Here is a 24,728-nt window from a genome sequence, read left to right as displayed (position 1 = left end):
ATTGGATATTTATTAATTCCTTTCTTAAATGCAATATCACTTCTGAGCAGTTTGAAACATGAAGTATTTAATAATTTTTCAATATCCACCGAAAGTTGATGTTTGAGTGAATAAGGAGCTGTAGTGGAACAGATGCCAATTAGCTGCATCAGGGTGAGGGTTAAGCTGAGCCTCCAACCTGTTGTTAGGGAGGCAGTAGTACAAGAATCCATGGGGTTTTGTCATTGGAGCACTGCTGAATTCCCTTGACTCGCAAAAATTGTAGACCAGGATCTTCCAGTTCCTGAATTGATAGCATTGAAACACTCTTAGCCTAAAACTTTGTAAGGCTTATCTCTGGAGTGCATGTGAATATTGAGGAGAGACTTTCAGTGCCTCAGTCACTCTGAGGTAATGCCCAGAAATCTTTGCTGTTTCAGGGTCTTGGATTGGGACATCTTTGCAAGGCTGTGGATCTTGACAGTCTGACAGTGATGGAATTGATGGAGCTGCTTCTCCAAGCTCAGAGTCTGAGATGTTGGCTTCCTGAAGGATCAGTTCTCAGTGGTGGGAATGCTTTAGCAAGATCCTCATCCCCACCTCCTTCCTTTGAAAAACCGTTATGTGTTTGTGACCTTTTGAGGAGAGTATTAAAGGTGCCTATCAGCAAATCAGTGAAATATTACATGTTAGAGTGGTCCTACATTTTCATCTACTTGATACATACAAGTCTCCACATTAACCATTAAATATCCTTTCTCTTAGCAGCTAAGTTAGTATTTCAGTGACCTTATTTTCTTCTAGCCTTTGTGCACTTCCCCTGTAAGTTCAAATGAGTACCAGAATCAGTCATTTCCCAGAGTTTTAAATTTATATGGGACTTCAAAATGCTTATTTTCTTTTATAATCTGAAAAAAATGTTTTGCAGTTCCTTTTGGCATTTCTACTCAGAGTCCCCTATATGAGGAAAAAAGAAAAGACATAGAACAATAACGTGAACCATTCTGAGAGTTTTTTCCTTTATTCCAGCATTCTGCATATCAGGCTTTGCTTCCTTTTTGTGAAAATTGGTTTTATTGTTGGCAATTTTCCAGATGCAATGAATAATAGAACACCAGCTGTCCACTGCTGAGGAAAATTACAGATGAGTAAACACTTTTCTGAGGTAGCATAAAAATCTATTAACGTTGCTTCTGGTGTGCCTGCAGACAGTGTGAGTTCCTGGCCTGCTGTGCTTTGTGCTGCACAGACACGAATATCTACAGCCTCTGTGGCTCTCTATATGTCTGACTCTGCCAGGGATTCCTGCCTTCCTCTAGATGTGGGTTATTATCTAGGAATGAGCACTCACTGCAGAGCTTGACTGTGAATTTAATTATTGTCACACATGGGTTTGATTGAAGGTGAAAGTCCCAGAAACATTAGAAGAGATGGGGGTAAGAAAGGATATGGAGAGTTGGCCTAGTCCCCAGCATTTCCCTCCAGCAGGCACAGTTCTGCTTGTGCCATGATTTCATACCCAAAGCAGGCTGTGTCCTAAAAGCCTTGTCTGGCTTTTCCCAGCTGTTTCAAACTCTTCAGAATAAGCCCGCACCACAGACTTTGCCTGTTACACCTGACAAAACATGATCCATCTACTGGGAAAAGCAAAAATGTTCAGCAGTGGGTAATTCCCATTTGATTGAGCAAACTATTGGAGAGCCTCACTAGTCCTTGGGTTGTATGTGTCTTACCTGAGTTTTCCTTGCTGCAGTAAAACCCATTGCTTGTGTGTTCTTACTGAGAAAGACTCTTTATTCTCCCTCTCAGTTGCCTTTGCAGCACTTTTTACACATGGGAAAAGAAGTCATCCCCTTTCAGTCTGGTCTGTGTCCAGCTGTACTCTTCTGTTGCTTTCCTGTGCACAGGTATTAGAGCCTCCTGGAACACTGGCTTGGCCCACTAAAATCAACTGTCCAAAACCTCGAGAAGCTTTAGGTCATTTTAGTGAGCTGAGTAAGCATCAGCTGAGCAGGATGGTCCTTTTGGGGGAAACGTTTAATTGTCTCGATAACTTCAATTGTCTTGCTAACTCACACTTACACTGTCCCTTTCATTATTCAGTCTTTTGCAAGTTTTTATCGATTACTCAGTCTTTTGTTTGGAGCAGACTTGACTCTGCAGTTTCTACAATAAGCAAAATCTCTCTCAAAACTTGTTCCATGGGCTTTTTTTATGGTTCTCAATGCTCTTGCATCATCTTAAAAAGACAATTGAGTTTATCTTCTCAAGATAAAGTTTTGGAAATAGAAGTGCAGAGAAACAGAAGGCTTCAAGGGTCCACCTATTCATTCTCACAGCTTGAGGACAGTAGAAGTAACTTTGTAGAGCCCTTCCTGTTTTGGTTATTTTATGTTCAGGGCAGGTAGGCATGAGGCTGATAGGTAGCTGATGTTATCCTAATGGACAGATGGGAAGGAACAAGTCATTAATTTAGACCTTAATCATCCAGATACTGGATTAACATTAGGACTCAGTGCCTTAACTCTTAGTCTTGTGCAATCAGCCCATAATTATTTGCCCTATGAATGATGGAGTGCACGTAACCCCCGGTGATCTCAGTCACAGATATGAGTGCTCAGTGCTGCAGAAAATCAGGTCAAGTGTCTCGTGGAGTGTCCACAGAGGAAGGAGCAGCTATGTCTGTAAGAATAACAAAGGGAAAGCAAGCTTGTTTTCCATATGTTCAGTCCATCAAATTTACGGTTATTTAAAAAAAATTATAATTACAAATTGAAACTATAAAATTTCTGTTCTTGAGCAAGCCAGATCTACAGGCAATTGTTTTAATGAAGCATTGATTAGTATTTTATATTTTTATATTTTATATTGTATTTTTCGTATCAACCATCCTGGGCGTTAGAAGAAAGCAGTATATGATAATGTATTTAGAAGCTATTGGACTAAACACTGGAGATCAAACAGTTGTCTGAGTGATGTGTGACATTTAAATTAATTATGTTATTATAGCCACGGTTAAAGGATTGTATCAGCTTTCCTGTGTGATCTTGGTGTCAGTGCCTTGTCACAGACCTGCACAGTACAGGAATTAGCTGCTACCTTCTGGAAATGCTAGCAGAAGATACAGAAAAACTGATTGGTTTTGGCAGTTCACACATTTTTAGAGACAGAAAACTAAATATAGAAATGTGGTGGTACGCCTTGGATGTTTTTGTCACGCAGAGATTTTATTCCCAACTCTGGAAGAAGTGATTTGTGTAGCCTTTCAGTGTGAGGTCTTGCGTTTGGAACGTTGGAGAGCACAGAATAATACCGCACGCTATGATGTGACACTTCAGATGATTTTTCTGGCTGACTGGGCAGGACCTGTCTAGGCTAAAAGCATTTGGTGAGAGGAAACAGCAACAGCTGTTTTGCCTGTAGAGTCAGTTCTGCGTGTTGGTGCAACTGAGAAAGACAACTGCAATTGAAGACAATTTAAATGGACACCTAGGGGTTGTCACGAGATAGTTCTTGATCCCACAGGTATGGGTAAAATGTCTGGTGATACCTGTAAAGAATGGAAGAAAAGAAACTTCAGTCAATGATCGTAAACATCTGCTAAATACTCCGGTTTTGTGTATGAGTCTCGCTGTGTGCTTCTTGGCCGTACTTTTTATGGAAGTTCACGTGATCCCTGTGTGTCCGGTGCTCCAGTGTGCTCCAGTCTGTGCTCTGAAGGGCAGCACAAACATCTGGTGTGTCAAACAGCCCTCCCAGGGTTTTGGGTTTTAACATTGACATGCCTTTGCAGGCTGGGAACTGCAGATTGTACTGGAATGGCTAACAAGAGCAGCAGAGGCACACTGGGGAGGGATGTGGAATGATTTTGATGGCTGTAGGAAGTGAAGCATTGCCATGCTCTGCTAGCCTAACTGATGCTGGTATTTCCTCCTTCTGTCATGGTTTGACTGGATTAGGAATGCTGCAGACCACATAGAGAGCTTGCTGTGTACCGTAGGTAGTGAGGAACCCACTAGTGCTCAGTGGTAATCTGTCTATCACGTGGGCTTTCAATTTTGGCTTAAATACTTACTAGAAAATGAAATATGTATTATGCACAGAACTTCAATGAAATTATTTTAAAGATGGGCGGAATGAGCATTATGCCTTGTTTGGCCTTAAATTATGCTATGTGCTTTCAAAAGCAGAACTGGGAGTAGTGATCTAATTTGACTTTCAATCAAGTGGCTGTAGGGTCAACATGAATTAATATGTTTCAAATTCCAAACCTGTAGCAGAAATAAAGCATATGCTTATAGAAATATTTAATCCAGAGCAAACAAAAATTCCTGAGTGATGTAGAACATGTCATGGCATTTGGTAAATTTGTTACAAGGTCAGTTCCTGATGATTATTTTTTTATTTCTGCAGGATTTAGAATTCACATTTGCAGTTTCTAGATACTATTTTCACTTTGCAGATGAGTAACTGGGTAGGAAGGATTTCCGTGGCACACCCAAGACATTGGATAAAGCAGTGAAGGCTAGAATTGATCTGCCTGATCCTCTCTTCTCTCTTGGTTGATGGAAACTCTGCCTGGATGTACAGCGCAGGATTATTGTTTGTGCTGATGGATTTTCCTAGCAGTCAGATGCAGGCTTTGGGCAGGAATATTGAGGGGGACAAATCTTGTCTATCTCTGAAAAACTCGAGTTTTCCATGTCTTGTTTTCTGGTGCTGTGCAGGAACGTGACACACTATCATGTATTCCAGCAGGGAGCACCGAGAGAGAGAGCAGAGTCATTAGAAATGGGAAATGAAGGAAGGGGGTAAAGGCATTACCAGTTAATTGTAGAAGACATTCCTTCTTTTGTGTGAATTCGTTCATTTGTTTGAATATATTTTGTACTTGGAAGAGATAAGGTGACTTGGTCAACAAGGAAAGGATTTTTGTATTAGAAATCTGCCTAATGCCTGTTATTTTTTGGTTTGGGTATCTTCCAGGCCCTGGAATTAATAATGTAGTAACTGCTAGATTAAGTAATTGATTTTCTTTGTTATTTAAGTTTGAGGTCAGCTTTAGAGCTAGATACCTAGTCCTTATATAATAGAGTTCATTTAACTTGGTCTGGTTTTGTTGCTTGGAAGGACTCTGTCTGGATGTTCTCAGTCTTTTAATTTGTTTAGTTTTTGGCTAAAATGGGTGGATTACTTCAGCACCGGAGATGCAAACAGCCTAAGGACTGCAAAAAATGTGGGCAGCTTTGTGTGTTAGTAAAAACTACAGGAAATATTGATAGAATGCATGTACTGGATTCATTGTTGTAAAATCCTAGAGTCTTCTTAAAACTGAGCTCATGAGATCGTTATTGAACAAACACTATAATAAACCAAACAATCTACTAGAAAATACGTTTTTTACAAAGGCAATTTATATAATTGTCATTATGTCTGCCCTGATTATTGTGCATGCTTGGAGAACAGGCAAAAAAGGGAAATGTTAACTTGTTTCCATTGTATGTTTGAACTACTGCCTGCTTTATATTCCTCTACAGGTAATTTTAACTGGACTGGCATAAACTTACATGATCTTAAAATATAGAGGTGCAGGTTCAAAAAGATACAAAGGTCATAATAATTGGGATTGAATGAAAACATCAGACTTTTTTCCCTAAACTAAAATAGAAGCAGTTGTGACTGCATGTTAAAGGACTGTATTGTGTTTATTATAATTTAAATAACCCCAAATGCTGAAGTATGAAATATTCCTCCCCCTGTTCTCCAGGACAGGTGACAAAATGGCTGTGTGTCTCAAGCTTTCAAGATTTTTTTAATCAATGACTTTGTTCTCAGGCAGAAGGAGAGAGAGGGGGAGTGTTTGATTTTCCTGGTTATGACAACATCATGTTTCAGAAACAGGTATTTTATGAAAACCAGAAAAACACAAAAGTTCATATTTGTGTAGTCTATAAGGATCAATGAATTTTCCACAGCTGTCAAACAGTTCTTGTATTTTGTCACACACTGACTATGTTAATACAGGACTGTAGAGGGGCTAAATTTGTCTTTTTCAGATGGTCCAGGCTGAATTTACCACAGAGAGTGTTTTCTTCCAGCCCTGTTTTGCAGTTTCCTGTTTAGCATAAGGACAAGGAGAAAACAGCACAGGCCCTTGCAGTTCCCTGGTGTCAGGTTTTCTGCCCTTAGCACTGTGAGTCCAGCTGCCTTGGTCGTCTCTTCTGCTTCTGGGTCTTTATACCCTTCACTCCATACTTTTAAGTCAGGACTTTCCTTTTCAAAAAAGCTGTCTTTGAGCAAGTATCCTTTTCCTTGTGTGTGAGAGCACTTCCCTAGAGCAGCTGAATGCTGCTGATTGCTACATCTGAACATGCATAGCCAACAGTTGGGAAGGGTGATGAGGTTAAAAAGGAAAACTAAAAAAAGAAATCCCACATAGCAGTTGTGCAGGATGCCTTCAATGTCTATGGAAGATACCTCACATGCAGTGTACATAAATTTCCTTAGACTTGTTTAAAAAGCTTTTCTGGAAAGTAAGATTGTCATGAATGCTGCTAGAATTAGATAATCTGAAGATCTGAGATGGATCGGTTTCCTTTGAGGTCCAGTGTGTGTGTCTGTGCATGCTTGTGTGAGTACAAAAAGGTACTGGGTTTTTTTTCAGTCTTGTTCCAGTTGTAGTGAACTTCTCCATTTCAGAGATCTGAACATTGCCTTTATTTTCTCATATAGAAAGTCAACTCAGAACTTAATTCAATCTAATTCTGTGTTTGTTTATGACAAATTCTTATCAGTGTCTTAAATGGTTGCTTTGTGTTGTCAACTGGACATGTCATTGCCCTGTTAGGAGCAATTGCATCCTTTGAAACACAGTAATGAGCAGTGTCTCTAATGAAAAAATGCTTATGGAAATAGCACAAATAGCATATATGACTTTTTTTTCAAGGAGAACTCAGATTGCCTTCTGTCTCAAAGTGAAACTGGAGAGCTTTCACACCCGCCTGGTGTATTGGCCCCTTTAAGCCATTAATACTGGAGTGGTTGGTTTAGCTCCAAACAAACTTTTTGTTTGTTAACATGTGTTTTGCAAACAAATGGCTTGCTAATTACATGGTATTAAAAATGTAAATTTCATTATAAGGCACTGTAAGCAAAACTGTTGGTAGCACGAAGTAGTAAGTACTGGAAGAACTAGTTGTATACATCTGTGAGTCTAATTGGAACTGCAATGTGAAGAGGCAAAAAAGTCTGTTTATTCTGTACAGTTTGGTAAATAAACACTGATGTGTGTGTAGTAGGATGGAAATTATACTTTATATGCTGTACTGTTTTGTTTAGAAGTGTGCACTTCCATTTAGATCCTCCATTTGGTGCAGATTACATTGTCTCTTCCTGGCTGGATTTTTCTCCTGCCTTGTGCAAAACTGCTAGAGCACAGGAAAAAAAATAATGCCCATTGAGAGAAAATAGAATATTTAAATAAAAGAGTTTGAACATATCCCATCTTTTAAAAACACAATGGTGTGCCTTGCCATTGCTGAGCTGCAGTGCTCCATGCAGCTCTTCATATTACCCCAGGACCTGTAAAAGGGAAGTATGGAGCACATCTACTTAGTTTCTCCAGAATTTGCATTTACTGGAAGACTAGGATGGCAGTTCTGTGTTTTATGACTGTGATGATTATTGAATCTGTCACACTCTGCCATTATTTAATGGTAAAGTCACATCTGCTGCCATTACTCAACTCCTTGCTTAGTCTTTTGGGTAGAGAAATGTTACTAGTGGGTGTAGTGACACCACAGATGCAGTCTGCTTTATTATTTAAACATGCAACTTCAGTTTCATTAAGTTAAAATAACTTCTGCTGCAGTTAGACCCTTGCACACCTTCTGACTATTCTGTGAAATTCAGTCACACAAAGCTGTGATCCAGAGGGTCTGATTCAATAGGTGAAGTGCCGTTTAAATACAAATGTATATGGTAAACAATATGCAGAATATTTATTTTTAAATTTTTATTTACTTGCACAAAGTTACCTAAACAGAAATGTAAAAACTGAATGCAAGTTTTGGGGTCATCCATTCTAAATTTCTTACGGTTTAATAGTGATGCTACTTCAAAAATGACCTTTTTTGTTGGCAGCATGTTTTATTCAGTGTATTACTATTTTGGAGTCACGTCTAAAAAATTTTTTCTCTCTCTCTTACAGACTGAACTTTGACGTTCTTTTCATGAAAGAGGTTTCCAAGTAGTTGTCTTGTAATAACTTTGAGAAGAAGTTCTATGTAGCTCTTACTTCCAAGAGTGCTGCAAAAATGATTACTTCAGATTTGCCAGTACTACAGTGAGTATACGCTTCTCTCTACATTTGAAATCTTGGCTTTTAAAAAGGTTGAAGTAAACAGAGAGGTGATTGTGAGGACAAAAACACAAGCTTGAAAGAAGTGCATGTTAGTGTGACTGTTCAGGCCTCCTGTGTGTTCATGTGCTGAAAAACTGTGTAAAAAAACTGCAAAACACTTAATCTAAAAATATTTCTTTCTGTGTATGGAGATTTAACTTAGCTGTGCAAAACAAAACAAGGTCTTTGCTACATTTAGGCTTCTGAATGTTGTGACATTTCAGCAGTATATATTGGTTTTGGTCATAATGGATCATATTGTGTATTCCAGTTGTGTGCTTTCTCACACCATGTTGTGTATTCCAGTTGTGTACTTTCTCATGCCATATTGTATATTCCATTTGTGTACTTTCTTTCAATGAGCTGAGTTTATTGTGCGAAAAATTTGCTTTTGTCTTCTGCAGTTGAAGGTAGCAAGTGACATGAACATGTTTTGGTCCTGCTGGGAAATAGGAGTGGCTAATGCACATGGTAATGTAGCTGTGCTTGGATAAAGTGAGATACTGGGAAGAACAGAACGGGAGTCTGTAATAGGAGAAGCTGGGAAATAAGTTGAGTAGAAGGAATTTTAGAGACTGGAACCTGCTTCTCTCTTCACAGGGCAGGAGAGAACACAGAGTGAAAAAGCTCATGGGGTGAGGTACTGACAGGGAAATCAAAACAGACCAAATGGACTTGGCTTGGAGAAAATTAATTTATTGCTAATTAAAAAGGATTTGGGTAATGGTGAGAAATAAATACAAAATCTACCAGGTGTTCCTTTTACCCCTGCCCATACCTCAGTTCACCTTCAAACTTTCATTCCACTCCATCCCCTCATGACCCCAGCGTGGGTGCCCAGCCCAGTCCAGCACGGGCTCCTCTCACAGGACCCTCTTCATCCCCTCGCAGGACCCCCTTCATCCCCCTTCCCAGGGCCCTTCGTGCCCCTTCCCAGGGCCCTTCATCCCCCCTCACAGGGCCCTTCATCTCCCTCACAGAGCCCTTCATCCCCCTCACAGGGCCCTTCATCTCCCTCACAGAGCCCTTCATCCCCCTTCCCAGGGCCCTTCATCCCCCCTCACAGAGTCCTTCATCTTCCTCACAGAGCCCTTCATCCCCCCCTCACAGAGCCCTTCATCCCCCCTCACAGAGCCCTTCATCCCCCCTCACAGGGCCCTTCATCCCCCTCACAGAGCCCTTCATCCCCCCTCACAGAGCCCTTCATCCCCCCTCACAGGGCCCTTCATCTCCCTTCCCAGGGCCCTTCATCCCCCCTCACAGAGCCCTTCATCCCCCCTCACAGGGCCCTTCATCTCCCTCACAGAGCCCTTCATCCCCCCTCACAGAGCCCTTCATCCCCCCTCACAGGGCCCTTCATCCCCCCTCACAGGGCCCTTCATCTCCCTCACAGAGCCCTTCATCCCCCTTCCCAGGGCCCTTCATCCCCCTCACAGGGCCCTTCATCCCCCTTCACAGAGCCCTTCATCTCCCTCACAGGACCCTTCATCTCCTTCACAGGCCCCGCTCTGTCCCCTCACGGGGCCCTTCATCCCGCTCACAGGGCCCTTCTTTCCCTCACAGAGCTCCCTCTGTGACCACCCTGCTGCCAGTGCCAGGCACTTGCACCAGGTACATTTGGTAGTTATTGAATATTAATTTATTTTTGCTTGGAATGTTTTCTATTTTTTTTTTTTACCTCAGAGTGTGAAGGAACCTCAGTTTATCAGGGTTGAGTGGCGGTCCAAGCTAAGATTTCAAGTCTTGTTATCTAAGAAACTGAATGGTTGGACAATTGAAAATAAATTTGTCTGACCTTGATAATAACATGTTTTGCATTACAGTTTTCTCTGGTATTTTCAAAACATCTTAAAAAAATTTAGTTGTGGATGAGTACAGGCTAAAGCTGGGAGTGACCTTGATGGGCAACACTGAGTGGGAGTGTCAGCCTGAGGGGATTCTTGTTAGCTTAGGGATTAGTTAAGGAAGAACATTTTCTTGGTTTGTTTTGCCTGGGTTTACCATATTCAAGAAGTGAGGGAATGTTTGTGAAATATACCAAGAACAAAAAAAGCTAGGAGAATCTGTGATGGTAGTGGTGGGAAAGGGATATTTGCATTCTCACTTCAAGAACCCAGATGGACTTAAAAAGTGAATGGAATATCACAGAGTTTAAGGTGAAAAAGTGCATATTAATGGACTTGGTAACTCTGTGCACCAGCTGAAAAACCTGTGGGACGTTAAGTATATATTCTATAGTCAGAGCAACTGATATTAAGCAAATCAAAGAGAGAGAGAAAGCATCAATGTTGTTTTTTCTGGTAAAGTTGGGAATCGTTTAATGCTATTCTGCAAAGTGTTGGTGAGACGTCATCCTCAACGATAGATGTAGTTTTGATTGCTTATAAACAAGAGGAGGTCTTTCATTTTACAAAGAACTCAGCATGATGTGAGCATAGAGGTTTTGGGACTCTCTGAGGGCTGAGAACATAATTCAGAAGGTCCCAGTCAGACTTTCTTCAGGAAGAGTGCTGGCTAGGGTGAGGAAACCTGAAACAATTTTTTGGGCTAGGGGGTATTAGCTTCACACATTTACAGATTTGGGAAGACACAGTCCAGTTCCACACAAAAAGTCCAGGTTTTCTTTCTAACTCTTAAATGGATTGTTTGAAGGATTATTATAATCTCCTATTCCTGTGCTAAATTTCTACTTCTTTTTTGTAATGTTTTGTAATCTTTTTGGCTACTGTCTTTAAACAAACAATCCTAAAGCCCATTTGATATGTTAATATATGTTGCTTAGGACCATGTCATATATTCCCTTCCAAATTCTTCTTTGTTGAGGGAACATGAAAGGAGCATCTTTACCCTTTCTAGATTCATAAAAGTGGCTTCAGAACACAATGAAGACAGGGTTTCACTTATTGGTGTTCCAGATGTTTGGAGCAAACGTCTGGTGTATTTGATCTGCGTGATGGACAGTTACAAATCTTCTCTCAATGACATGACTCATGTTTGCTCCTTAGAATTTGAGGATCAACCATGAGAACTGATTCATCCATGATTCATGAGCCTGTGCATTTAGCCATTTTTCTTCATGAATGCTTTTTTTCACAAGGCTGAATCTGGTGATAGCAATTACTGAATTTATCTCTGCCAGAATGTCAAGCCCCTCATCAACAGTGATAAAAGCTTATAGAAGTGTTTTGGTTTCTTTTTTTTACAAAACCTGATACATAAATGCAGTATTGTTGTGGTGTGTTTTTAAAGGCACATGGTATATAAAGCAAGGCAGAGTATACCTGAGCCCTGAGAAGGGGTTATCACTTGTCTCTTTTGCTCTGCTCACCCCAATCTTGTAGGTCCCCCCCACCTCTGTCAAATTCTCTCAAGTCCCTGTCATTTCAAAGCAGTTTTAAAAGAGGAAAGGTTTAGCTTTAGGCATTTCCACCTCTCCTTAGATGAGGCAGGTTTCCTTAGGCCCAGATTATCTTCCCTCACAACAGCTTTCAAATTGTGCTATGAAATTATGACTAAGCCAGTTTCCCCCTCAGGTGCCTAGTCACACACACGTGGAATGAGGATAGGATAATTCTGGTCTATTAAGATGTGGATAACTGCCACCAGATAAATTACTTCTTAGCAGTTCTGTGAGATGTGTAGGGAATGAGGGAGATGGATGCAGGCCAGCTGCTTCTCTCCCTGAGTGTTACAAACTGACAGAACTGCAGGCAGGAGATGCTGTACTGCTGCTCTGAGTTCAGAAATAAGAGAAGGGGCACATGTGTGTACCCAGAGCATCTACAAGGCTGTGACAGGAGCAAGAGGCACCACCTCCCAAACTGGAAGGGCTCACAGCCATGCTGGAAGGGCCTTTTTGTGCAGGAGCTGGATGATTCAAAACAGAATTCCTTGCTGTTTGAAATGATGTTTATTTTTATATGAAACCAGCTAAGACTGGAGGTTGTCCTTGATCCAGTCTCCCTACTCCAAATGAGGATTGAGGGGAACCTAGCTTTTGATGTTTTCCCCTTGCTCTTTGCATATATTCTTTGCTGGAAGGAAGTTTCCTTTCATCCTTGCATGTTGTTAGGATGAGATTTATTTTGTTTAATTTGAAACATTTATGTTCAAGCTGCTTGTCTTGATCACAATCAGCAATGGAGATAAAAGAAAATTTATAAGACTTTAACTGTCTGACCAGTTTTGGACAATGACTTTAGTGTGAGGTATCTTGTACATTAAGATTTTCTGCATTGCATATGTCTGTAATTTAGATTAGATGAATCTCACCCTTAGTACTGATTTATTGAGCTTTTCCCAAAGAAGGAAATGACCAAAGAGGCTTCCAGCAAATCAGAGAAGTTTTACCAGAAGAATATTAAGAGAACCAGGTTTAAGGCAGCAGTTTATTTAAGGCAGAGAAGAGAAGGTGGTTAATAACTTAACTGTTCCTTTCATATGCAGTATGTGGAAGGATTTGAAATTTCCAAAGCTGAACAGACAAATTTGTCTGGAGGTTTTGCTAGTCTGGACTGAGGCTGAATAGGAAAGTCGAGTTCTCTGTGGAGTAGATGCATGTGAAGTAGTAGTAGAGTTTAATTTATTTATATAGCTCTGGTGAGTCAAGGGAAGGGTTTGAGCTGTTTGCCTAGGAGGACTGCTGAATCTGTTTTTAATAGAGAGAAATTTTTATCCTGATGATCCTAGGCGTGCAAGTTTATAAGCTAGCAAAGCACAGTGTTTCCCCAGGAATGGGGGGATTGTTTAGATAGATACACCATGCCTGAAACTTTTCCAATAAGGATCTAACCAGACCAGAGAGAAAAGCTCTGGGGGGTTTTTGGGGTTTTTTTTTGAGAGAGCAACAGAGAATGGTTTTAATTTCACTCCAGCAACAGAAGGGAGCAAATATTTTTATGGGGTTCTTTACTTCTGTATTCAAAATCTATTAAAATTGCCATTGTGAGCCAGTATACATTTTTGTCAAATTGACTTGCAGTGTGATGAGGTATTGGAGTAAAGGCTGGATACATGCATCTGCATAAGCATGTTTTCAGCTATATTTACTGCATTGCTTTTCTCTGCTGTGACCCTAATCTACCAAATAATTTTGAACTCCATTTGGGGTCTCCTTTATTTGATTTTATGCTTTTGATATTTTGGGGTGTTTTTTCAAATACATAGCTTGATGCTAAGTTTTTCAAATTTCATATTTTATGAAGTGAAAAAGGTACTTTTTAATTATATCACAACAAAGTTTTGTATAGGTACTGCATTACAAGCATGTAATTTGTGAACTCAAATGCACTTGAATTGTGGTTTTTCATCTCGGATGCCTGATTTTCTGGGGTGTATAGAGTAGTTAGAGATAATCCACTGAAGGTACTTTCAGTAAAAGAGACTCATATATGTTATTCTGTAATCTGGTTTTTGTGGAAGATTCTGTGGTCCCCTTCGTGTCTTTGTGCTTGTGAATAGGAAAAGGTTGGAAAACAATGTTTTAATATTAGAAAGTCATCAGTAATTTCAGTAAAGAGGAGTATGAGAACATTCCCAGTTCTGATACAATGATATCTTTCTGCATTATTAACTAGCTTTCGTAGTGATACAACAAATTTGTGAAGTATTCTGATCTAGAGAGCAAAATACAAAATAACCCCCACACAAGGTGGAAGATCTGTGTAGGTCTTGGCTTGCTCAGTTTCTCTAGAGCAGATCACTAATGCTGCCATTGATGTTTGAGGCTCTATCAAATATGGAATAGGTCTGGTTTTCACCTTTCCTTTGCACAAGCCATGCCGCAGCTGACCTCCTTTCACTTCAAGGAAATTATTTTGGATTTAAAGAAGTCTATGGTTATAACTTCACTTGATCCATCCTTGAGTAATCTAGGACATTATTAGTTGTAAATGAACATTTATAGAGATCTGGTGCACTGGTGGTCTTGCACAGTAAAAATAAAGCCCATCACTAACAGGTATGGTTTTGCATGTGAGCTGCTCTTGGGCAAGATCTAATGCCTCACAAGATCAATTACAATCTGAGTTTCTTCAAGCAGCCATGTCTGTTTAGAAGGCACAGAAGTACCTGTGCCTCTGGCTGGGAGGGGTGGTGAAAATTGGAGGAATTTTTTTTTTTTCTTATCATGATTTAAATCTGCAATGGCAACAAATGAGAAATTGTTGTTTGGGCTTCTCTGCTAACAGGAGTTGAGCACTGTCAAAGCTTTTCCCTTGTACAAGTGAAAATATTTTTCTAACTGCAAAAATTACAAATGTCTTCAGATCAAAGGGTTTGGGCCTCACAGTCAGCATGAATCCTCTTTATTAATAGTTGCCCAAGCCCCTTGTCTTGGGGTGTGCCTGAGAGTGTGGTGGAAGCTGTGTGGAACCTTGTGTAACTGTGTTAATGATGAGAGAGCTGGATTGAGGTCCACATTGCTCTTGGGGCCTTGAGAGCAGCTACAAAGAGTAAAAGGAAGTTCTCTGTAGTGAATACATTGTGGGATTGGTGAATTGAGCATGTGCTGGTTAGTGTAGACAGTTTTGAAGTGTAATGTGTTTTCAAATGAAAATGCATTGAAAGGATTCCAGTCAATAAATGACATTGCACCAATGAAAAGGGAAGGCCTTTTCCAGGGCTAACAATGCTCAGTTTCTTGGTTTGCAGAATAAATGGAGAAAGCCTTTTAGTGCTGACTTTTTTGTTGTTTATTTGTTTTCTGGCTCAGGACTAAGTATGTAATTGGTCAGTTACTTGTTGATTTCAAATAATTTGAATTTATTTAATGCTTTTCTCCCTAGGGATTCTACAAATGAAACTACTGCACATTCAGATGCTGGCAGTGAACTTGAAGAAGCAGAAGTCAAAGGAAAAAGAAAAAGGGGCCGTCCCGGCAGGCCTCCAGTATGTGTAATTTATTTTGGTTTTGTTATGCATCTATTTATAATTGACAGCAGACTCTGTTTCATCTGATCATCTTGTGGTCACATAAATAGGCTTTTAATGAGTCCTATGTCAGACTTTATGAAGACTTGTAGTATGAAATATTTATCAAATTGATGTGCAAACAATGTTTGGAGTGTTTAAAAAAGAACCTAAAAATGTTCTCATAATAGCTATTAATTTTTCTTTTGTTAACTGCTTTCATGAACAGTACAGTTTTGTTATTATTTTCATTGCAACATATTCTCACATCTTCCAGATATGAGAATAACCTCAGTAAGTACAAGCACTTTCTTCTTGAAAATTGTAATGGGCATTTAAGTTAAAAATGACATTTGAGCCATCCTTTTATTACTGGTAATCTCTTAATGTGAGTGGAAGTATTGCAGCATGGTATTTACTAGGTTCCTGAGAAAATCCATTAACAAATTTAAGAGTCGTGTGGTTGACATACTGCATTCTACTTATAGATTGGGAGCTTCAGTGTACCCTCTGGCATAGTGCAGCAGGTGATATGGCTGTCTTTGTCTCTGCTGGCCTATCAGTAGGTACATACAGAAACAGTTCTCTCTTACATGGGGTATTAGGAAGGCTTTTGTTTTCATTTATTTTATAAAACAGCCAATTCACTGGAGAATAAAAGCAAAGTTCTGTGTCTCATGTTGTCCATCTTGGTTCTTGAAGGTGATCAGTTTAGTTCTCTTGGCTGTATCACTTGAAGTATACAGCGTGGAGTAAGACTTGGTGGGAACTTCTGTGTTTGTTATTAATGAGTTTAATTCACCCCTTAGTGTTGATTTATGAATAAACTTGCAGTATGAGTGTGCTATATATCTATACAGCACTAGTAGATGGAGATGTTTTTTTTTTTTTTAATCCCTGAGGGCTTTGATCCTAAGGCTCATCTCAAACCATGGACTTGGTGAGGCTGTAAGAATGGACAGATCCAGGTGTTATTCTCAGGCATACTGGCCAAGCTGGAGCAAATTCCTCTTTACTGTTGGTTTTCAATTTGCATCACAGTCTCTGGACTTACTCAGGGTGCCAACGTTTTTAATTCTGTTTTTTTCTGTGCGTGTTGTCTTCCTTTCTAAAAGCTTTCGAACACTTTTCTATGATGTGTATGTTCTTCATCAGATAAATGGATTTGCTCATGTGAAGCCTCTTCAGAGCAAGCCTTAAAGAAATGTTTAAAGTGAACAACTTATCTGTTTACATAGCTTGTAAGCAAAGGAAAAAATGAAAAATTATCTTACAAATATTTCATTAGCAAATCTATGGGGGTTTGTAGCTCTAATAAATAAAAGCAGGCTGGTGCAACCTGATTGTTAACCCAGAATGTTGTCACAATATAGGAATTCAGGTTACAGCAACATGGGGTATTTTGTACCCAGCACACACTCACTGGAAGGGAAAGGTGAATGTTACAAAAAGCATTTCTCATTCCTCTGCTTCAGTTTATTAGTAGCTCCTATGGGAACATTTGCTGAAGCACTCTGCTGGTCCTGCTATCAGGTTTCTAGGGGAGGAATTGCTCATTTTGCTTAGAACGGCTCCAGGCTCATTAGGTGCGTGTGTGGTTGTCAAGTGATGAACAAGTCAGAGGAAGCAGCCATTGCTTCATTCACAAAGTGATGGGCTGTGAGCTGACTGCTGCTGCTAAGGAGCAAGACGTTGGAGGTATCAGGGGGAATTCTGTGGAAGCTCATCTTAATGTTTAAGAGGAGTCAGAAAACCCCAAATCCAGTCTTAGAGGAAGAAAAATAGAGAATGAAACAAATGCAGTGTCTTTTATAAAACTGTAGTTTGTCCAGATTTGGAAGAATTTGTTCAGTTCTACTTTCTCTTTCCCTTTTGAGCTCCATCCCAAAATCTCAGGAAAGCATATATTAGGATTGGAAGAGTTTGAGAGAGGAAAAACAGTATGGTTGTTTATGGAATGGGGCTCAGCAGATCTCATTGCAGCCTCCTGCTCAGAGTGGGATCAGATTTGGGATCATGGCTTTTCTAGTTTGATTTTGAAAAGCCTCTCTTAGGTGCCTGTTCCATTTTACTTCATCATAAATTTCTCTCTTGGTTCTTCTACCAGAAAAAAAAAGACCCAAAAGCAAGAAGCCACTCAATGTCTAGTGTCTAGAGGAGAAATGCAAAAACCTTGGAAAGAATGATCTAGGCAATTGAATTTACAGCATTATGTGATGTTAAAAGCCAGGGACTTGGTAATTGTATTGCTTTAGCAAACCATGTTGCTAACCCAACCACTTCCCTCAGGAGAATTACCTGGTTCTTATGATATTTCCCCCCTAACTCTTCACTACTGTGGCTTTTGTTTCCTTCACAGGTACCACCTGCCTTTACTGTCAGATGTGAAACAGATTAAAAGGTTTAGTTAATTTCAGAAATGTTTTTCTCAACTGAGATTTAGCTTAGATGATTTTCATTTCTGTTACAGACCTGAAGAATGGTAACCCAAAGGCTTTTCTGATTTCTGTGGCTGGGATTTTTTTCTAACTAAAATATTATGTTCTAATAAGATTTAATCTCTTCCTGCAAATGCTGATTTTCTGATGTCCTTAGGCCATCACAGCTACCATGGCACATCTGCCATAAACATACTGACCTCTTTTGGAAAGGGACTTTACTTTGTGCTGCATGATCCTATTACAGAGCTGCATAGAATATATTCCATTAAATATATGTATGTATTTTAAACAGGTTTCTGCTGAGTGTCACAGAATGGATGTGACCTTTTATTAGAGAGATAGAGATACACTACTACAAGAAGATTTTTCCAGATTGCTTTCCAAAGAAAGATATTCTCTGCAGATTTGAGACCTTTGTAAGAAGATGGAGATCATTTGAAAAACTCCCTTTTGTAGCAAATAGCTCTTCAGTTCATAGAGAACCATAATGCTTTGAGGGTACCTTCCCTTTCTAAAAAACTTGGAACTAGTTGATCTTTAAGATTTCCTTTCAATCCAAGTAATTCCATTCTAAAACACTACTTTTCAAGTACCCCTTCACTTCCCATACACTGTTCTATTGAGTACTTGACTGAGTAGGCTAGACAGTCAATTTGCAAGTAAATGAAGTGCATTGGTCTTACAGAGCAGCTCTCAGAGTCTGACCTGACTGTCCTGAATTGCCCAGCCCTTGCTGTGAGTTTAGCAGGGGCTGTGCCCTGTCCTGCTCTCGTGGCTGGGGCTGCCTATTGGCCATGTCCCCTTCCAAGCACTGAGTGTGATAGAGCAAATGGAGTGATTGGCCAAGGGCTGAGTCTGTCCAGCCAGTGGGGTATTGTGGTGCCTATGTTTGGGATACTGTGAGGATACCATCTGGGTGTGTATTTAATCAATTCTGGGGCCTCTGTTTAATGAGTGACTTCTAACAGTCCTCTCCTTGAAGTTGCTGAGTAATACTGGCCAAAATGCCCTCTCTGTCTGCTGCATTATTGAAATACATGGGTGTGGATGTGCTCTCCTGTTCTGCATAGGGGATTTGAAAGCCCAAGGGCTTATGATGCAGTGTAGTATTCACATCAGTGAACTCAGGCTCAGATCAGTTATTCACCCATCCTTTTTTGTCTCCTCTTCTGGATCAACACTCTGTTCAGCATTGTTGGCATGCTTTATTTTAAACTACCTGGCCTCACCTTCCCAGGAGCTCAGAATAGCTTGGCTTAAACTGCAGCTGCTGGAGGTTGAGGCAGTGAGAGAGATCCCTGGCTGTGTTTCAGATTTGAAGTCAGAGCAGACAGATGTAATCTTTAATTCAGAGGACATGGAGAAACATCAGTTTGTCTGTTCCAGAGGTGGCAGTTTGGAGATCTCTGCTGGTTTCTCTCTCATCCCATACTCAGAGCCACAGCGTATCTTTCTCTGCTTAAAGCAAGATGAAACAAGGCACTTCTGATGCTTCTGTCCCCAGCAAAGCCTGTACAATTTTACTTTCGGGTCCTTTTGTAGTTTTTGGTATGGAGGAGACAGACCACAATGCCTTATCATTGCATTCAGATGGGAAATTTTAACTTTGCAGCAGGTTCCTGGCCTTATTTAATCTTGCAGTGTAGATGTTAGATACAGCAGGGGATTGAGTTTTGCTTCAAGTTCCAAGTCATGCATGTCCTGATTAATAACAGGGAGGAATCCTCTTAGAAGAATTTCTTTTCAGAGCAGTGGAGGTTTGTGGTTGGTGTGATTTACATCAGTGTCCTGTTTCAGCTTGCCTGCCTGATGATTTAGGTCTGTCCCTTACAACTGAAGGGAGTCTGTAGTTCAGTAGAGATGCAATGCATCTATAGCATCTTTGTGATGACTTTTCTATCCTGTTACCTGTAGCATTAGAAGTTTTCTTTGTAAGCTTTTGATGGGATAGTTCTTGTATTTTTGGCAATCTAATCTATTCTTCATTTTTCTGTGAAAATAGTGGTTTTTTAGTAGTAAATGCCTCAGCTTGAAGAATTTAAATAATTCAAGCATTTATAGCATACTCTCTTGATTGTTTAAGATGACTTCTAGAGCTCTTGATAGATTTTAAAATAAGGGTGAAAAAATAGCACCACCACTCCCACCAATGCCTCTGCTTTTTTTGTCCTAAACTGCAAGTGCTGCAGCTGAAGCAGCTCTGGATGCACTGGGTGTTAGGGGACCTGCACCTGTCTTTAATTGTAGGATGAGACAAGGGAGCATCTTGTTCCTATGACTAAAACAGTCCACAGGACTGTTGGAATCCAAGAACCTTCTCCCTAGATAACCATGATGATGATATGAAATGTGTCATAATCTTTTTTTAATCAGGATTAATTCACAAAGACCTGAGGCATTACCATTCTTACACTCAACACAAGCTTGTAACACAGGACCTCTTGAGGGGCTGGTGCCTTGGAGAGAGACAAGTCCTTCAGTCTTACTCAAGTGGAGGTTAAAAAGCTTCTTCCACCTTCCCTGGGAAATGGGGTATCAGTTCTTCTAAATATCTCATGTTGTGAATGCACATTCAGGCCATTGTTTTCAGGTGGTGTGTTAGGTGGAGTTACTCACTACCTTTATTTTTTTCATAGAGTACATCACATCAACTTGGGGAAAGTTAATATAAAATGCCAAGTGACTTTCACTCTTGTTTTTTTTGGTAGTGGGTGAATTAATTTTCGCTGTATTACTTGATTTTACAAATCTGGGTCGCTTTATTTTCTTCACAGTAATTTTAAAGACATGAAAGGAAAAGTTTTGTGTAGCTAATTTGTTACAAAATCCTGAGCTGTCAACATTTTAGTTTAATTTCAGTCAAAGTATTTTGTTTCTTGTTTGCATTCATTTAAGCCTTAAAGCAACAGGTAAGGTATATGACAATCAATATGGCCTTTTTTGCGTGTTGCTTCTGTGGCATATTCTGGAACTTCTGAATTTCCTGATGCTGGTGTATATAAACCCTCAGTTTTGTTGTCACAAATTTGAAAAATCATCAGTAATTTCTGTTTTCATTTTGGCACTACAGCAGCCCAGCTGTCCTGTGTTTTGGAGTGAAGTCACAAATGCAACTGCTGCAGCCTCTCAGCTCCACGCAGCACCTTTCTTGGTGTGTGATTAAAAACCCTCAAGCATTCTTACCTTGTCATGCTGCTTTATCCTTCCCTTTGGCAGTTCTGATTCACCCATTTCAAGGCTGAAAGCTATAAAATAGTGTGTAATAATCCCAATTTTTGCTCCTGTTAGGACTCAGAAGTTCTGTTTTTCCTGTGTCATGATGAGCATTTGGTGGATCTATGGGAGCAGACCTGCTACAAATTCGCTGTGATCTTTTGAAACATCTCATTTTACAGCTGTCGGTGATAGTCTGACAGGTTTACTGGGGCCACACTCATCCTTGAGCAGGGCTCTTTCTCTGTGGAAGCTCTTCATGGTGTTAGAGAATGGATTTTTTTGTTTTTGTGGTTTTTTTGTTTGTTTGTTTGGTTTTTTTGGGTTTTTTTTGGTTTTTTTTCCAGAAGAATCACCCTTTCCTGAGAGTGCATGTGTCTCTTTTCTGGGATGCACCGTTACCTGTGCCTCGCATCCTCGATGCCAAACATAATTTTTAGATTTGTAGCTTTTGCAACTCCACTTCCAAGAACACCTTGCCTTTGGAGATATACCACAGATGCTCTGTATCATAAATGAGTCTTCTCTATTGTTTCTACAGATGTACCAATCCTGCCTTTTCCTTCACTTGCTCAAGTGGTGATGGAGGATCCATCCTGGGATACAATCATAGAATACCAGGTTGGAATGGCCCTCACAGGTCATTTGGTTCAACCTTGTCTGGCAAAAGCATGATCTAGAAAAGATGCCCTAGCAACCTGTCCAGCTGAATCTGAAATGTCCAATGTTGAGGAACCTCCAAATTCCCTGGGGAGATTATCCCAGTGGTTCATTGGTCTCTTTAAAGTAGGATCTCCTACTGAACTTTGTGCTCAGAGGCAGGAACCTGTGTGAAGCTCAAACCTGTCAACATGACCTGCAAAGTTTCTTGCTGTAAATTGAGAGACATTATGTGCAAATAATGTTTGACAACTGCATTGTAATATTGTATGTTAATGACTAAGGGAATGTCATGTGCTTTGTGCTTGCAAAACTTTAGAGCACCAGACAATTGCTGGAGGACCTATATATGACTTGCTTTCATATTCACACTCTGGAGTGAGACTGAGCTTGGGCTTCCTGCCAGATCCCTGCTGGGTGGAAGTGCTGAGGAGTGGATGCCCTTTGGCCTAGTGCCTTTCCACCCCAAGACAATGTTAATCCTTGCCTCACTCAGATAGTTCACATTTTGGATTTTCTTCAGTCTTGGGTGGAACATTTTGTCCACTTGTTTTGTCTCTTGAGATAGGATTCAATACAGATCCTGCATCTGGATTTTGCTGCCCCAGCTTGGATACACAATGACTTTTGTTAGATGCAAAATTTTTCTCCACTCTGAGAGATGTTCTCATTTTCAGAAGAAAATCTACACCAGAGAGGAATTTTATTCAAGTAGTCTCAGAAATATATCTGGTGTTAATTCAGGGCCAGGATATTGAGGTATTTACTTGGACTTGAAGAATCTGACTTTATCCAGTAATGTGTCAGAATTACATCTGTCAGTTATTTCTGTACCTCCTCTGAGGCTTGGTGGTGATCTCACCCTTCCAATTCAGACGAGGAGCCTTGGTTAAAGCACCTTGCTTTTCCCAGGATCCCTGACAAAGGGAATTTAAACTGGGCATTTATATGCCTGCTTTTGAGCCTGTCTGTATTAGTCATACTCAGGTACTCAAACAGGTGGTTTTTCTCATCGCTTTCATTAACAAGGTAGCTTTAGATATATGCATTTCACATCCATCTCTTCCTTTCCCTTCATCCTTGCAGCGTTTCATGCTTCTCTTTCAAGTACACATTGAGAAAAACTGAGTGTAGAGGGAGCTTCAGTTTCTATGGGGGCATCAGTTTGCATTCAAGCTTTCATTTAGCAGTCCTTGCAGCTAGGTGAAGTGTTTACTGTCTCCCACGTGGAATAAGTGCATGGATTATATCTCTCAGTAGAGTCAATTTACTTCTAATTCTTTCCCATTTTAATAAATAGCGATCACATGTCTCTCTTGAGCTCAGTAGAAGTTGAACATTTCATATGTTGATAATATTCTTGCTGTTACAGGCAGCTTTGCACATACTTAAAAATTCATTGAGGGAGATACTCTTTTGATCCTAAGTGCAAATGTTATCCAGAAAACTTCACAGAAATTGTACCATTATTTTAAGCTTTCCAGCTTGCATTTCTGTGCAAATCCTTAATTGAATACTTGTAAGAGGCAGTTGCACTCTACCTTGCCCTTTGCTTCAGCCCTCTGGCCCCACCCCTTTTAAGGCAGTGATCCCTTTTAAAGTGTGGGCTTGCAGGGCTGTCTTCTACCAGCTCTCTGCTAGAAATGAGATCCCTTTCCTCTGCAGTAAAATTCTCAATGTGTCTGCACTGTAATATGCAACCGAAAATGTTGGCTTTGTGTTCTTTGCTAAAAGCATTAATAGAAACTCAGCTGACAATATACTTGAGTAAATGGTGCCATGAGGATATTGCCCAAAAATTTAATCTTTGTTTTGCTTGTTCTCTTTAACATAATTCCTCACAATAGCTTCATTGTTCTGTGGAAAACAGCAGATTTTGCTTTTGTTTGTCTCACAGTAGAGAGAAAGAACAGAGTATGGAAGTAAGAAATCTGATGTTATTTTCCTCGTAATTTTTTTTGTTTCTGTTTCACAAGTGACTTAAATTCAGAGCAAATATTCGGTAGGTGGGTCTTGACAAGCGGTGTCTGTACCACCTGATTAAAACCTTGAAGAACATAGAGAAAATTTTCATTAAGTAATTTAGACTCAAAGGGAAAATGTTTTAACTCATAAAATTTTGTAGCAAGAGGCTGTTATGGTGATCTAGTAAATCTGGCTGTACAAATTTGGTGATTTGAGTTGAAGAGCTGACTATGTACACAGTTTCTTACAAAAGTTGTATGAAAATGAAAATACAGAAAATTAATGTTAATGTGGCTAATATATCTTTAATAACTTAGTGTCTTAGACAGATCATTAGTTAAGATCACCAGTTATTCTCAATGCCTGTGTTGTGTAAGAACCATACAGGGACTGACATGAGCTGGTACTCCAGCACTGGGGGTTCACCACTGTCTTGGAGTGACCACTACTTACCTTGGCTTTTAATTACCCACCTACTGGTAAATGAAATTATATGTACCTGACTGGATAAAGTCCTGAGCAACCTGTTTGATTTTCCTAGCTGACCCTACTTTGACCTCTGGAGATGCCTTCCAGCCTGGCTCCTCCCAGAATCTTTGTGTGTATAAATGTGTGTGAGGGTGTAACCATGTAATGTTTGTGGATTGTTTATAAAGAAACACTGGGTGATTTCAGCTGTAGCTATAATAAACTTTCCCTCTGCTGGTTTTCTTTGCCCAGTCTGCCACTAAGAAACCACGGAAGTCTCCAGCGGACAAGGGGCGTTCCGACGCTGGAGCTCGAGGAGCGAGTCGTGGGAGAGCCAACGGCCACCCCCAGCAGAATGGAGAAGGGGACCCTGTCACTTTGTTTGAGGTGGTTAAGCTGGGAAAGAGTGCTATGCAGGTAAAGTGTCTACTTGTGTTCCTCCTCACAGTTCAGTGTATCCTGACTGGAGTCCAGTCTAAGCTGTGCTTTTGTGATCAGTAGTATTTCCTCATGGCTGCTTTGGTCCAACAGACTGTGTATGATAAAGTACAGGAGGATTCTGATTGAGAGCTGTCATGTGTCCTGCTGAAGAACAAGAGACCTGGCAGAAAGTCATGTGTTTCAAATTCTCTGCTATTTTATTCATTACTCCTCAGTTAAAAATATATGTTTATATTAAGCAGTTCATTGAA

General features: G+C 40.1%; 1 protein-coding gene across 3 annotated transcripts in view; it reads left to right on the top strand.

Annotated features, from left to right (window-relative positions):
* STAG1 (stromal antigen 1) overlaps nucleotides 1–24,728 on the top strand; it is a 169,938-nt gene that overhangs the window by 30,292 nt on the left and 114,918 nt on the right. For 2 of the 3 annotated variants that reach the window (XM_033069129.1, XM_033069127.2), the window contains exons 2-4: nucleotides 8,189–8,323; nucleotides 15,166–15,268; nucleotides 24,289–24,453. In XM_033069129.1, coding sequence (XP_032925020.1) covers nucleotides 8,295–8,323; nucleotides 15,166–15,268; nucleotides 24,289–24,453 — 297 coding nt within the window. In that variant the 5' untranslated portion in view covers nucleotides 8,189–8,294. Of the gene's footprint in view, nucleotides 1–5,746; nucleotides 5,881–8,188; nucleotides 8,324–15,165; nucleotides 15,269–24,288; nucleotides 24,454–24,728 lie in introns of all 3 variants that reach the window. The other variant, XM_033069128.2, reaches the window with a different exon arrangement.

The sequence above is a fragment of the Catharus ustulatus genome, chromosome 10 (assembly GCF_009819885.2).
Source record: "Catharus ustulatus isolate bCatUst1 chromosome 10, bCatUst1.pri.v2, whole genome shotgun sequence".
NCBI classification, from domain to species: domain Eukaryota; kingdom Metazoa; phylum Chordata; class Aves; order Passeriformes; family Turdidae; genus Catharus; species Catharus ustulatus.
The sequence above is the reverse complement of the archived record's forward strand: the minus strand, read 5'-3'. Positions and strand labels throughout refer to the sequence as shown.